At 39.3% G+C, this 16,351-nt stretch overlaps 1 protein-coding gene across 1 annotated transcript; it reads right to left on the bottom strand.

Annotated features, from left to right (window-relative positions):
* Positions 1-1,173: 1,173 nt before the first annotated feature.
* Positions 1,174-15,444, bottom strand: LOC124145020 (regulator of microtubule dynamics protein 1-like). The gene is made up of 9 exons (XM_046514659.2): positions 15,086-15,444; positions 11,878-12,037; positions 11,097-11,269; positions 10,614-10,689; positions 10,339-10,416; positions 8,851-8,949; positions 6,827-6,880; positions 4,856-4,936; positions 1,174-2,705 (listed from the first exon to the last, which is right to left on the bottom strand). Exons 1-9 carry the CDS (start codon positions 15,361-15,363, stop codon positions 2,652-2,654), a joined length of 1,053 nt encoding a protein of 350 aa, XP_046370615.1. The 5' UTR covers positions 15,364-15,444; the 3' UTR covers positions 1,174-2,651.
* Between the last annotated feature and the right edge of the window lie 907 nt (positions 15,445-16,351).

Genomic DNA, 16,351 nt, shown 5'->3' on the forward strand with positions numbered 1-16,351 from the left:
CCACAACACTATACCATCAACTTGAGCAAACTGCAACGTTACATCAGGAACATGATAGTTTGTGCAACAACACCATCTTACTTTATGTCGCTAAGTAACGGTTAATTAATTCCAGTGGTGAAATCAATCAAGCTGCAAAGATTGAGTCATAATTAGATTAGAGAAGTAAAAACATCAAATTGTTGTACACGTCAATTAAGGACTAAATATCACTTCGAAAATATCTTTGGTAAATACAACACTCTCAGTCAGTGCTATCATAATCTCAATCCCGAGTCTCGGGTATCTGAAGCAAACAATAGCAGTTCAACCTGTGCCGATGGTAATGTTTTAGCTAAATCTTCCTATCTATATCTCCACAACATCTAGAAGGTCTAATTCCCTGATCAACAGCCTGTCATTAAAACCAAGACATGTATACAGCAGCATAAATACTATTATCAGAACATCATCACTAACACAATCAGGTACAGTACACAAGGTTGGCATGCACATAAACTACTAGGGGCGGTCGGGTAGCCTAGTGGTTATAGCGTTCGGTCGTCACGCCGAAGACCCGGGTTCGATTCCCGACATGGGTACAATGTGTGAAGCCCATTTCTGGTGTCCCCCGCCGTGATATTGCTGGAATATTGCTAAAAGCGGCGTAAAACCATACTCACTCACTCACTCATAAACTGCTTGTCGGACACCTGATAGCAGGCAAGATACAGGTCATCAATAAGGAGAATCTTATCTGACATATTCCCCTGCTGTACACAATTGGCATACAGGATCATCATACTTAACAAGAGGCGTCATGTTACCACAGCACATGTCCTTGTGATGTGCAATATTACACACTGACACACAACGGCTGTGCAATGATATATTAATCAGGGTTTTCCCTTGACCGACAAAACTAAGGGTCTCGAGGTTTTAATAATTAATTTCAAAGGTGCTTACAGGGTCCTGTAAAGTAATTAAATTGTGTATTGTACTGTAACATTTGATAATGAATTCAATTACAGGGCTTTTATATTTCTTTCAAGAATATTTGGTACAATGAATATTACTGTGTGAGTGAGAAAGTGAGTGAGTGAGTGAGTGAGTGAGTGAGTGAGTGAGTGAGTGAGTGAGTGAGAGTATGGTTTAATGCCACTTTTAGCAATATTCCAGCAATATCATGGCGTGACACCAGAAATGGGCTTCACACATTGTACCCATGTCGGGAATCGAGGCCGGGTCTTCGGTGAGACAAACACTTTAACCACTAGGCTACCCGACCACCCCGAATATTACTGTGAGTCCCTCGAGATGTTTGATACATTTGTGCCTAATGAATCATGTAAAACCCTGTATTAACATGATTAATATCTCAACTTGCAGTGAATGGCTCTTCCTAAATAAGCTGATTATCCAGAGGAATCATTTGGCAAGCTCAAACATACCATTTTGGAGAACCGGTATACAAAACATATCATTTCACAACCCTTGTTTACTGCAACTGAACCACGACCCTTCTGTAGACTAATACTCCTATAAGATAAGTCTCCTACAATCTCATGAAGCTATACATTTCATCTGAAACACGTGGACAAGAGGACAGTATGATGTAAGACTTGCTTAAACATGAATACTATTCTCAGTTCATGTCTGATAGAGCATTGTAAATGATAATCCAAACCTTTCATGAGTCAGTGAGATGAAATAGAAAACACTCATACCAATCAAATCTTTGTTCGTTTGCCCTTCTGATGTACCCGGTACTGCTTTTGCATTCTCGTATAAAGAAGGTAGAGTGTGAAACATGGGTTTAGTACACACTGTATTCTAGTACAATTTGTTCAGTATCTGTTTGGCACAATGACAATAGTTACTTTCCCATTTGTTAAACTCTAGGTTTATATGTAACAAATGTTATATTTGGAATAACACTTTCTTCGTAAAGTACAGATTCAGATTCTCATACCCTTTTGGGTTGAGTCCCGTAGGGGATTCGAACCCACACTGCCAGAGTGAGGCACCTAATCGCCAGCACACAAAGTCAGCGATCTAACCCCAAAATGAAAGTCTGACAACTGGTAGTCTAGATCACATACTTTGTGTACCCCTCTGCAAGTGTAAATTGGCACGGCTCCCATTGCTAAAACTATGAACACAAATTGCCATTTAGAAAGTGGTTAAATGTAACAAATGTTATATTTGGGATAACATTTTCTTAGTAAAGTACAGATTCCCTTTTTTGGGTTGAGTCCCGTCCGTCTAGGTTTACATAAATTCAGTCTCTTCGTCACTCTGAACAGGATAAAGTAATAAATAGCTCACATACATTGTCATTTGGGGTAGTCATTACCTCAAACATTGGAAGGGTAATGTACATCTAGATCAAACTGTTCAATACTCAATGTTTTCAATTACAACAATATGTACTAAAATTCATAGAAGTAAAAAATGTATACAATATATTCTACCATCATACAAATTACAAAACTCATGATATTGCTTATTTCCTGACCTTGGGGTCCCTGACCCTTCTCACACAATGTAGATGTAAGTATTTTCTTAATCAAAGAAAGGTTATGTCACATACATGTCTCAGATGTTAAGACGAATAATATCCACTACATACATCAGGCCACAATTATGCAAGTTCCTATCAGTCATTGGCATTATCTCCTGTACTTGACCAGCAGTTGTTGGATCTCAGTCTGTTGTTCTTCATCCTGTAATGAAAAGTACACAGTGAGTGAGTGAGTTGGGTTGTACGCCACTTTTAGCAATAATCCAGCAAATCCATCATTCAGTATCTTATTCTTAGCTGACACCGAAGAGTTTGTGTTTAATTTTGTCATGGGTGAGTGAGCGAGTATGGTTTTACGCCGCTTTTAGCAATATTCCAGCAATATCACGGTGGGGGACACCACAAATGGGCTTCGTACATTGTGCCCATGTCAGGAATCGAACCCAGGACTTCAGCGTGACGAGCGAACGCTATAACCACTAGGCTATCCCACCACCCCATAAAGAACACAGCATCAAGGCATGAGGGAATGAGTCAGCTTTACCCTTCTTTGGAGAGTGCCTCAGTCACATCTCGTCAGTCTGTGAGGAAGCCCGAAGTGAGGCAGTTATTCTACTACATGTATTGCCACTGTGATGAAACCAATCAGCAGGATAATAATTAAGACAAACAGGACTCAAACCTACAATCATATGGTCCTGGCACACAACTGTGGAAGACGACATGCAATCAACCACATCACCAGGTCTGACCAACCGATCCAAATAATCGCATCTTACAAGCACAGATTGCTGGGGACCTATATTGTGACCTTGAAACCCTACTGGCATCAGTCATTGATACTTGGGAGTTTGTTTGTTTGTTGTTTAAAGCTCTCGATGCTACTGTCGAACCAGTTCGGCAGAGTCTGTCACTACCCGTGTTTCTACTGTCGAACCAGTTCGACAGGCGAATAGCATAAGGACACCCACAAACAAAACTCACCATATCTATTTACCAAATTAATCCAGCAGGCAGGGCTAAGAAGTGTGAAAACAATTCAGCAGGCTTAAGATTAACGCCACACTCAGCAATATACCAGCTATATGACGGCGGTCTGTAAATAATAGAGTCTGGACCAGACAATCCAGTGATTGACATCATGAGCATCATACAATGACATGCAATGACATGCAGCAAGCCTGACCACCCAATCCCGTTCGTTGCCTCTTACGACAAGCATAGTCGCCTTTCATGGCAAGCATTGGTTGCTGAAGACCTATTCTACCCCGGATCTTCATGGGCCGATACTTGGGAGTAGCCATTTTGTTCACACAATACCATCTGTCAACATGCATGAGGTATTGTTTGTTTGATTATTTTTACCTGCAGTCCCCACTGGAGTCAACATTACAGACAAATGATCAGGTATTACTGTATCATTTACACATCAATTGGATATTGGCTCGGTGTTTGTCTATTACTCCTCGCACATTTAAAATCAGGGGACAGTGTCAAATAATTATATCAAACTCCGCAGGCCCCAGACCTTCGCACAGGGTGCATTGGGTGTCCCCGCAAGGAACCCTGCACCGCGGGCAACGATCATGGGGATCCCGGGACGACAAGAACTTGCAGCACACTCCGCAACACCGAGGAGCAGGGGTAGAGGGGGTTGCAACCGGGGACATTTTCATGTCAGACATGTTTGTTTAATTCGAATATTTGAGGAACGCTTCAGCAGAGGATTACACATCTTGCTACGCAAGCGAAGGAGACAAGAGTGAAGGGTGTCACATGGCAGCTAGGTGGCTACGAACGTGCTGCATGAGGTAATTGACATCTCTGTGGTAGATTTCACTATAGCAGCAGTTGTGGGAGACAACAGCCTCGGTATAACAGTGGTAACATATTACTTAATGTAATATTGTTTTTAAAAACTACACTGTTGTCTTATCAAAAATACATCACAATTAACATGATTAAACAACTGGACATGCTGACACAGACATCTTTGCGAATGAGGCACCTGTGTGTGAAGCCTGAATGAGTAATCTCCCTTTCACCAGCTGTTCACTCAATTGTAAACAACGGACAGGAAAGCAGTGGAGAAAGTGAGCAAAAGGTAGCCGGTAGTCTATCATGATTGTATATAACACAACCCAAAACAAACATGTATGATGTATTACAATAGATTTGACAAAGTTCGATAGGTGAGTGGTTTTAGCTGACAGTATCAAGGCATATTTGGTTTCTTAAACATGTACAAGTACTGGAAACAAACAGACCATTTTAAAGATATTATATTAACACTGTAAAGTGTTAAGTCTGTGTGAAGTAGTAGCATTGTGAGAACTAAATATATGCACTTACGTCAGCACTCTTGATCTCAATTTTCTCTGCCTTCTCCAGCCATTCTGTGGCCTCACTGTACTGCCTCTTCTCAATGTAGCTCTGTAGACACACACAAACTCTAAACATTATCGTATAAAGATTATTTACAAAGAGTCTAAGAGGAGGGATCAACTCCACATGTTTCAGTCGACTCTATCTTAACACTGTCATGTATGAAGTTTTCTATCATGAACAATAAGATACGGACCAATAAACTTGAGAGGACATGTGAGTGCAAAGATGGACAATGTTTACTGGACAGCTCAAGCAGCTAGGAATTTGAACTCTTTGGCATTCATTTTGTTTGTTTTATGCCACAGTCAGCGATATTTCAGCTGTATTACGGCAGCCTGTAAATAATCTAGTCTGGGGAAGAAAAAAACAACATTGATTGATTTAATCACAATCAACCAGGTCCCCAAACTAGTTACCTGACCACCCAAACCAATTTAGTTGCCAACCAGTGAAGATCCCGGTAAGAATAGGTCTTCAGCCACCCATGCTTGTCGTAAGAGGCGACTAACAGGATTTGGGGTGGTCAGGTTCCCTGACTTGGTTGATCGTATCCCAATTGCTAATCGATGGGCATGATGTCAATCACTGGATTGTCTGGACCTCACTTGATTATTTACAGACTGCCGTCGTACAGCTGGAATGTTGCTGAGCGGCGTTAAACAACAAACAAAACAAGTATTTGTCACAGAGTGACGAAATATCCCCCGCCATATACACCATAGTACCAAATATGAAGACAATCCAGCGATTAGTTCTTGAGATATTGTGGCAACACCGTTTTCCAACTCCAAAAACAGATTTGCCTGCTGTGACCTTGAAAATGGGAAAAAGGTCACCAAATCTGACAGGTGTATGCGGTGTCTGTATATACACTATAGTTCCAAATATGAAGACAATCCAGCGATTAGTTCTTGAGATATCGCGGCAACACCGTTTTCTAACTCCAAAAGCAGATTTGCCTGCTGTGACCTTGAAAATGGGGTCAAGGTCACCAAAACCGACTGGTGTCTGCGGTGTCTGTATATACACTATAGTTCCAAATATGAAGACAATCGAGAGGTTTAGTTCTTGAGATATCGCGGCAACACCGTTTTCCAACTCTAAAAGCAGATTTGCCTGCTGTGACCTTGAAAATGGGATCAAGGTCACCAAAACCGACTGGTGTCTGCGGAGTCTGTATATACACTATAGTTCCAAATATGAAGACAATCCAGTGTTTAGTTCTTGAGATATCGCGGCAACACCGTTTTCCAACTCCAAAAGCAGATTTGCCTGCTGTGACCTTGAAAATGGGGTCAAGGTCACCAAAACCGACTGGTGTCTGCGGTGTCTGTATATACACCATAGTTCCAAATATGAAGACAATCCAGTGTTTAGTTCTTGAGATATCGCGGCAACACCGTTTTCCAACTCTAAAAGCAGATTTGTCTGCTGTGACCTTGAAAATGAAATCAAGGTCACCAAAACCGACTGGTGTCTGCGGAGTCTGTATATACACCATAGTTCCAAATATGAAGACAATCCAGTGTTTAGTTCTTGAGATATCGCGGCAACACCGTTTTCCAACTCTAAAAGCAGATTTGTCTGCTGTGACCTTGAAAATGGGATCAAGGTCACCAAAACCGACTGGTGTCTGCGGAGTCTGTATATACACCATAGTTCCAAATATGAAGACAATCCAGTGTTTAGTTCTTGAGATATCGCGGCAACAAACAGGTGGGACGTACGGACGGACGGACGGACGGTCGTGAATACTATATCCCCCGCTTCGCGCTTTCGCGCGGCGGGGGATAAAAACAATTTAGTTGCCTCTGACACGGAGAAAGAATGCTTGCGACACACTCAGTATTCCCAATTCCCAGAGTCCCAATGAGTAGGGCCTCTTTTGCAGAGAGGATATCATCATTACCAGTCTACATTATTTGGACTTATCACCTTTGCAATGAACAGCATGTTTTCTTTCCATCTGCCAGGGTTTAACTTCTCAGCCTGAAAATACAATGTTAGAAAGAAACATATTTTGTCACTCAATTTTCAGAATCCTCGATCCCAGCACAGTCAGTCCATCTAACACGTTACAAAACTAACAATAACACTAAAACTCATATATGAATTGTAAGTAGAAAGTTAATCGGAGGATAGGTATTGGATGGATAAACCAATGGATGAAGGACAACTCATGTGGATTGAGTTAACATGGTCAAGGACATTGTCAGGAGTCCAAAGAAACAGCAGATACAAACATCTACTGGTCCTGTTGGATGGCATCTTTCCGAGGTCAGGGGGTTGACTGACTATAAATGTCCTGTTCCCACCCTTGCCGAACTAGGCTGGTAATCTGGAGTTACATTTTGGCTGGACTTAATTAATGAGTCCAAACAGTCCAATCAAAATTGCATAATGAATTACACAGATTCGAATGTGCAGATTTCAGTCGACTGCAGGATTTGCAAAGCAAATTTTGCAAATCTTTCCATGTTTTTAATAAAGGTGCTCTCATGATCTGGTGCACTTCGCAGTGTGAGACCCGTTTTATTGCAACATAGATCTTGATTGTCAATCAGATCGTTTTGACTGGGCGTCGCTATTTATATTTTTATTTCGACTGACCTTGTGTGGCAAAGCTGGCATGAATCCGTGAAACATAAAACTAAAAATGTGTGGCCTAAGGAGAGACAGGCACCAGGGCCACTTTGTGTCATCAGAAAAAATGATTAAATGTTAAACTAAAAAATAACTCAGTCTTCATAAGCATCTCTTAGATAAGCTAATTTCAGCAGTTTCTGACACTATGCACTTTGTAAAATAACATGGATCAAGGGTCATAACTGTGTATGCTCAAAATCTCAAAAGATGTAGCAAGGGAAGTAACTCTAGAAAAAAAATAATTTATGGCATATTAAATAATTTATTCGAACTCAAGTCTTGACAAGTATCTCTTAGATAAGCCTGCAAAGTTTCATTGATGTTACTTCAGTGGTTTCAGGGAAACCTTGTCCCCATTGCAGACACTATGCACCAAGTAAAATAACATGGATCAAGGGCTGCAACTGTAAAAAAAATAATTTATGGCCCTAATCTTCGAACTCCGTCATGACAAGTATCACTTAGATAAGCATTCAAACTTTCATTCATGCAACTTCAGTAGTTTCTGACAAAAATTGACACACTATGAGCAAAGTTGAAAAGCATAGAGGAAGGGCCATAACTCTGTAAAAAAAAGAATTTAAGACACCAATTTTCGAACCAATTTAAGATCATGACCAGTTATATCAGAGTGTAAAATTTCATTTCTCTAACTTCAAAAGTTCTTGAGAAAATTTGTTCCCTTTGAGAAGGGGACGGATGGACGGACAGACAAACTCTATCCCAACATCGCCAACTCCACTTTGTGGCGGGGGATAAAAAGTACAGTCAACCAATTTAGTGAGTGAGTGAGTTGGGTTTAACGCAACTTTTAACAGTATTCCAGTAATATCACGGCGTGCCAGCTTAATGCGGGAGGAAAGCCCAAAGTGATGCAGGTCTCAGAAGTTTACCACTTCGGTAAAACCCACGAGCACAGGTATAGGGCTGACAAACCTAGAAACATAATCGGGGCGAACCAGGATTCGAACCCACAATCATAGGTTTCTGGCAAGCCCAAAGGACGCAACTCTGCACAGCAAATCACAGCGCCTTAGACGACTTGGCCAGCCGTGCCACCCCCCCCACCCCCTACCCCCCCGCCCCAGCTCTGGTGGCAGAGAGATAAGCTATGTCATTTTATTAAGATGTCATGGTAACTGATAATGTCAGAATGGTCTGCAAAGCATAGTGATTCAATTTCAAAGTGATCTCACTCAAGCAATATCTCCTGTGGAAACCAGTTTGGGATGATGATAAAAAATAATACCTAATCCAGAAGGAATAAATCCATGTTTTTATCACAATTCACAAAATGGTTGGTCACACTGTACCTCGAGAAACTCCCTAAGAGCATCATCAACGGAGGCAGTTGGAGGCGTGGCAAAGAGTGTGGCAGCAAGGTTCCTCTCGATCCAGGAGAGCATGTATACCTGGAAAATCAAACACTTCAATCATCATCACTCCACATCACTGCTGCTGTTGCTGGCATGTACAGACTTCTTCTGAACATTCACTATCAATTTTCGATTTGTGTCTGGTTGTCTTTTTTGCTCTGGTGTTTCAACACAGTTGTTTGTTGGTTTGTTTGTTGTTTAACACCAAACTCAGAAATATTCAAGCTATATGATGGTGGTCTGTAAATAAGAGTCTGAACCAGACAATCCAGTGATTGATACCTTGAGCATCAATCTACGCAATTGGGATACTTCAACATAGTTAGCTCTGTTATTGTTACATGTTTCAACGTACTTAGCTTTGGTGTTGTTACTTGTTTCAACATAGTTAGCTCTGGTGTTGTTACATGTTTCAACATAGTTAGCTCTGGTGTTGTTACTTGTTTCAACATAGTTAGCTGTGGTGTTGTTACTTGTTTCAACATAGTTAGCTCTGGTGTTGTTACATGTTTCAACATAGTTAGCTCAGGTGTTGTAACATGTTTCAACATAGTTAGCTCTGGTGTTGTTACATGTTTCAACATAGTTAGCTGTGGTGTTATTACATGTTTCAACATAGCTCTGGTGTTGTTACATGTTTCAACATAGTTAGCTCTGGTGTTGTTACATGTTTCAACATAGTTAGCTGTGGTGTTATTACATGTTTCAACATAGCTCTGGTGTTGTTACATGTTTCAACATAGTTAGCTCTGGTGTTGTTACATGTTTCAACATAGTTAGCTCTGGTGTTGTTACATGTTTCAACATAGTTAGCTCTGGTGTTGTTACATGTTTCAACATAGTTAGCTGTGGTGTTATTACATGTTTCAACATAGCTCTGGTGTTGTTACATGTTTCAACATAGTTAGCTCTGGTGTTGTTACATGTTTCAACATAGTTAGCTCTGGTGTTGTTACATGTTTCAACATAGTTAGCTCAGGTGTTGTAACATGTTTCAACATAGTTAGCTCTGGTGTTGTTACATGTTTCAACATAGTTAGCTGTGGTGTTATTACATGTTTCAACATAGCTCTGGTGTTGTTACATGTTTCAACATAGTTAGCTCTAGTGTTGTTACATGTTTCAACATAGTTAGCTCCGGTGTTGTTACATGTTCACTCCTCATCATGTATATAAACTCCAGATCTTAGAGCCAAGCTTACACTCACACTGGAACATTCACCAGTATTTCAAAATAAAGATCATTCCTTGGGTCTTTGAGGTCAGCTACTATTTCAATCAAAGACCTCAACAAATTTTTGTTTTTAACATAAGGGTAATGACAAGTGTACAAATTTTAACAAAGTCCTCTAGGTTTTCATGCCTTATTTCAAACACTGCCTCACTACTAATGTGCTGGTTGTGTGTATGGTGGGAAGTACTCACACTGAAACACCATCTGCCCAGCATGTGGTGGTTTGAGGGGTCACCAGGAGTCAGCTCTATCGCTTTTTCAATGTGTTTCTGACACAGAAGAGAAAATCATGTCATCTTAAATGTCAATTATTAACAGTTTTTCTCAATATGTTCAAATATTTGTTCATAAATCATGTAGATTTTCAGGATTAAGTTTGCTCCTTTCAAAAAATGATTAACAAATAGACACTGAATAAAAATACATACATTTCAAACATTCGAAGAAAACAAAGAAAACATGTTACCTTGATATAAAACCCATTCTTGATTTTGTTCTGCGTTGTTTCGTAATCACCAACACTCCCAAGAGTTATTGCAAACCTGGAAAGATGGGGTCTTTTCAATCACAGAATCTGATAACATTACTTAACAGCAAAAGTACACAAATGTGTGACAAGTTAGCGATCAATTGTCATCATAAATTGTACAGAAAGATTTAGTGGGTCCCAAGTATACAATACTAGCAAACAATCTTAAGAACCCTCTTAATTTCTAACACTGGTTAACATGAACTGGGTTGCCAAGCAACATATTATTATTAGTTTTAGTTCTATGGTATAATAATAGTGGTGACAACTCACCACTCTTGGACATTTGCGCAGCTATCAATGAGTTCTACTACGGTATTAAAGTAGTAGTGTTACCTCAATCACCACTCATGGGCATTTGCATAGAAATCATTGATTTTCTTTTCAGTATACAGTGTAAAAACAACTGCATTAACTCACCACTTATGGGCATTTCCACAGCTGTCATTGAGTTTTAGAGCATCACCAGCATTGTCTCGGGCCATGTACAACAATTCTTTTTTCTTCTCATCATTTCCTCTGGTCCCCTCAATTCTTGAAACTAGGTAGCATGCTTTTGACAGCCTCCAGAGGAACTCAACATCTGTAGGGTGCTGATAAGATATAGAGCATTCCAATCAAGTGTTTTGTCCTAAGAAATCACTCCTATCCCAAGCTTATAAATATCAACAGGGAATAATGCTTGGACCATTTCTTGTATTTATTTTAAGTGAATTTTAGGAAAGTCCCAAATATGTACATGATGTACTACTGTAACAATTCAAAATAATTTAGGTCTATGGTAAGTCTGGTCCAGAGAAACCAGTGACTGAACAACGTCCCACACTATTTGGGTATGATGACACACAATCAACCAAGTCCTTGAGGCACCTCTTACAACAAGCATCGCTCACTGGGGACCAATTCTATCCTGGAAATTTTGTTCGGTGTTTTTTTAAAATAAATTCTACATTCAGTAATATTCCAGCTATATATGACAGCAGCTTATAAATAATCAAATCTGGACCAGATAATCCATTGATGATATTGTGGGCAACAATCCATGCCATCAGGGTACAATGACACACAGTCAACCAAGTCACTGAGTGTGACTACCCCAGCAGTTAAATCGCCTCTTACAACCAGTTTAAGTTGCTGGGGAGTAGTTTTAACCCGGCGTCCCTCCTGAGAAACACAGGGAGTAAAATGGTTGGTCAGTTACCCTTGCTTTGCTCTTGAGAAGCAGTCGGTATGCCTCCTCTTGGTCTGTGTTTTCCCCATCAAACAAGCGGTCAACACGAGTAAAGATATCATGTCCTGCAGTGCTATTCAAGTTGTCATGGAGCTCTGCAGCCACTTCCTTCAAAGACTCAAGGTCACTTCTGGAAAGCATTGAAATATGGATGTACTTTTTCAAACTCACACCAAGGCGACTATGCTTGTAGGAGGCAACTAACGGGATTGGGTGGTCAGGCTCGTTGACTTGATTGATGAAAAATTGTGTGGATCAAAGCTCATGATATTAATCACTGGATTGTCTGGTCCAGACTCGATTATTTACAGACCGTTGTCATATAGCTGGAATATTGCTGAGTGCGGCGTTAAACAACAAACCAACCAACACTCAACATGCTCAAACCTTTGTTGTTTAACACTGAACTCAGCAATATTTATGACAGCAGTCTGTAAATAATAGACCAGACAATCCAATGATTGACATCATGAGCATTGATCTACGCAATTGGGATACGATGACATGCAACAACCAAGTCAGCAAACCTGACCACCCGAACCCGTTTGTCGCCTCTTACGACAAGCATGGGTAGCTGAAGACCCATTCTAACCCAGATCTTCAGGGTCACTCATACTTTGATCGCAGTAAGAGGTTATCTGCACTATCATACTTTTTTACATGAACAAAATACTGATTAATAATATGCATGCAAAGTGACATTACTCTGACACTACTAAAAAGATTGAATTAACAAGAAATGCTGTTTTCGACGTTTGTTGGATAAACATCTGTAAGGTGCCCAAACAGCATGAACAGTTCGAATGAGTGATGAATATACAAGTTTGATGTTTACCTTCAACATTAGGAGTTTAACAATCTAAAGAACGATCGAACTATGGCAATTATTTGCTTCTCAACAGTTCTGTATTGATAGGAATTTGAAAATGCCAAATGTATCGTCAATAGTAAACATAACAATCGATAGTTTCAATAGTTGCAATTATAAATGAAGCAAGGATTACGACAACTTCAGATTAGAGTTACTTCCCTTTGATTTGAGTAGCAACTGGGAGGACAATGTCTATCTTTGAGACTGTCAGCAATACTTCATTTCTATTACCTGATTACATTAATTAACAAAATTGGTTTTACTACTATCACAATACTATTGCAATGCTATTCCAACAGTGTGGGCTACTATTGCAATACCAGTCCCAAATTCTGTGGTAAAATTATCAAAATTCTGCGGTAAACGTACCAAAAGTCTGCTGTAAATACTAAACCATTTCCCCTAAAAAATTGATACAAACTAATTTTTGTCTTTAAAAATCTTAATCTCTAAAGTTGAGACATTTCAGGTTTGGTTTAATATGTCACCTTTATGTTAATGTGGCACTATTAATACAAGACCTTTGAAAATTGAGAATTATTTATTACAAATTTGTATGTTTGAATCGCATGTGAAATGTTTCAGCATAACGCAAGTGCAAAATTTGATAAAAAAAGTTTTAAAATTACAAAAAATAGTGTATTGATTGATAATAAAGGGCAAATTCCACAATTTTTCTGCAAATCTGTGGTAAGTAACATTTTCTTCAATTTTTAATTCATGATAACAGAATTGCAGAATTTGTCCGGGACTGCAATACAATCGCAATAGTGAAAATAGCCCTATTAAAAATAGTCACCCTTATTCAGCATGTTCAGATCCACAGACCACATATTCGAACAGTGCCGGTGTAACAATGTATCTACAACCAGGAGACAGCATATGTGAAGGACGATATTTGAACAGATTTCACTGCTTCCTTTAACATCCACAGACATGTCATGCCTTGGCCGTAAAATTTATCCATGATATCTGACTTCACATTCAACACTAAATGATGACCCTTGTGTCGCCATCCTGGTCATATTATCCTGAGTATAGCATTACAATGACAGCATGAAGGATGTCATAGCAGGATATCAACAGGATCCTATTACATGATGCATTATGGAGATCTAATTGTAAATGGTGACACAATACTCTCTTCCCTTTCATCTCTATATCACACCACAACAGCCCAATATTGTCCTGCCAAAAATGACCCCACTCATCATTGTGACAACAGTCCCATGAAATAAACATCAAAGAATATAACAGAAATTGATGATTTTTTTTATGAATTTAACCATGTCACCCTACATTTCAAGCCTTCATAAAATAAAATATACATCTAACCGAACTTTAGGTCATGTAAAAAGTGTCATACTTTTAATAAGTCAAATATTTCATAAACACTTTTTCACAGACATGAGAAACACAGATAAAGATTGTTCAGAAGACCGTAGACATAATTGATGCGGGACGCAATGAGCACCAGTTGATTGTCTCTTGTGTAAACAGATTAATTTGTCAACAGATTAGGTGCTTACATAACAATTGTAAATCTCATATTCCGAGTGTCATCACAGAGCGGGTTTCCACATTCATTCAGCATGTTCTACATTCTGATTATTAATATTATACATAATTTTTTATCACTGGAAAAGTCCTGAAAACATTTACATACAAATCTCAATGGTTTATGAATGTGTATAATGTATTGTATTGTGTTGTTGGATTTTTGGTTACGTGTGAAATAGTCATGTGACACCCCTCCATCAGCATGATCAGGTGTTGTTTAATATTTCCTAACAAGAGTCAGTTTTGCAGTAGAAGGTAACACAAGTCACTATCACGTGGGGGGCTTGGTGATAATTTTTCTTCCGCAAAAACTGGTTGCTACCCAGCATACAAATAGAATGTATATGACAATGTATCCATGCTTATCAAAGGCAATTCAACTTTACACTTACAATAGATTCACTGGGCATACATTACTCACAACCCTAAACAAAAAGCAAAGGACTGAGGGCTAAGAGTTAATAAATAGTAACGTTAGGTGTTAATGGGATCAGGAAAATATATAGGCGTGTTAAGGTTTACACGTCAGTGATGAAGGAACCAATTCACAACTGTAACCATACAACTAGTGTTGAAAGATCATAGTACATGTCCATGCACTAACTATTCAATTATTTGCTCAGTTGCAAGTTCAAGGAGAAAACTAGTCCTGTGACAAAACCAGTGGAAGTAACTCCTTTGCCTGACTCCAACTTTACAGAATAATAAATTGTTGATCGCCGTGGCAAGCAGTAAACACATCATTACCCTCCGTAAGCATCCAGATAGACTTCTTCATCGTCATCTCCGCTGCTTGTTGCAAGTGAATAAAATGAAGGATTCTTTCTTCTTCGACCAGAGCTTGTAGAAAGTCGATCTCTTAGTTCTGCAAAGTCAGCTTTGAGACTTGCGACAGTGGCTCCCAGCCGCTCAAGCTCCCGTGCGACGTGCGCCAGGCGAAAATACAAAATTGTGGCACCTGTACCAAATATTACAGTGGTTCCAATACCCGAAATAATCGCCGCGTGTTGTCGGAAAAATGACATTGCATTATAATAGCAGGGATATTGCCGCAAGAACTCGCCGATTGTCTCTGATTGTTTTGGAAAATTGAAGCGCCACCTATAAAACAAAGGTTAGTAAGGACAGATAACTCCTACAATCAACTAGACTTACTGAAGTCTTTAATGAGTAAACGTAAGCAATGTGACGCGACATAACATGAAAAAAATCGTTGTTGAATAAGTTCAGACAAGTCCACTGGAAATGAACTGGTACAACAATGACCTCAGTTAGATTAAAAATGAACTTACTATTATTTTGAAAAGATACTGATTATGAAAAAAGCAGTTATGAAACGGTTATTCGTACAGAAAAAGATCTAACCATATGATGTGTATATCAACATTATACATGGTTTTTTTTTAACACACACGATTTCCAACCAAAAAACAACAACATTGTAGACAAAATAGAGTGGAGTAACTATCGATCGAACACTCCGAACTATTCATGTCAAGTTGCTATACGTCAAATTAAAATATTAATAGTTTGGATGTCTGTAAACTGAAGTAGGCGATGCTGATAACCAACATATTTATCATTTACATGTATCTATATAGACGTTTTACCATTCATTTCATTAAAAAACAAAAACTTTGTCTTAAGAAACACGCTCAAAACTTTATCAGACAGTAATCAGAGCGACCACTTCTCAAATACTTCACAATCAATCAATGTCCAGATTGTGTGTATGGCTTTGGTGTGTGAAGTTGTGAACCGACTATAAATCATGCCTGGCTTTCTCATCATGACGAATGAAGTCACGAATTCTGCCTTGTGAGAAGGTTTACTTGTTTGTTTGTTGTTTTACGCCGCACTCAGCAATATTCTAGCTGTATGGCGGATGTCTGTAAATATTCGAATCTGGACCAGACAATCCAGCGATTGACATGAGCATCGATCTACGCAACTGGGATATGATGACATGCATCAACCACGTCAGCGAACCTGACGACCCTCTCCAATATTAGT

This window comes from Haliotis rufescens, unplaced genomic scaffold (assembly GCF_023055435.1).
Source record: "Haliotis rufescens isolate VD_foot unplaced genomic scaffold, xgHalRufe1.0.p SCAF_3, whole genome shotgun sequence".
Taxonomy (NCBI): Eukaryota; Metazoa; Mollusca; class Gastropoda; order Lepetellida; family Haliotidae; genus Haliotis; species Haliotis rufescens.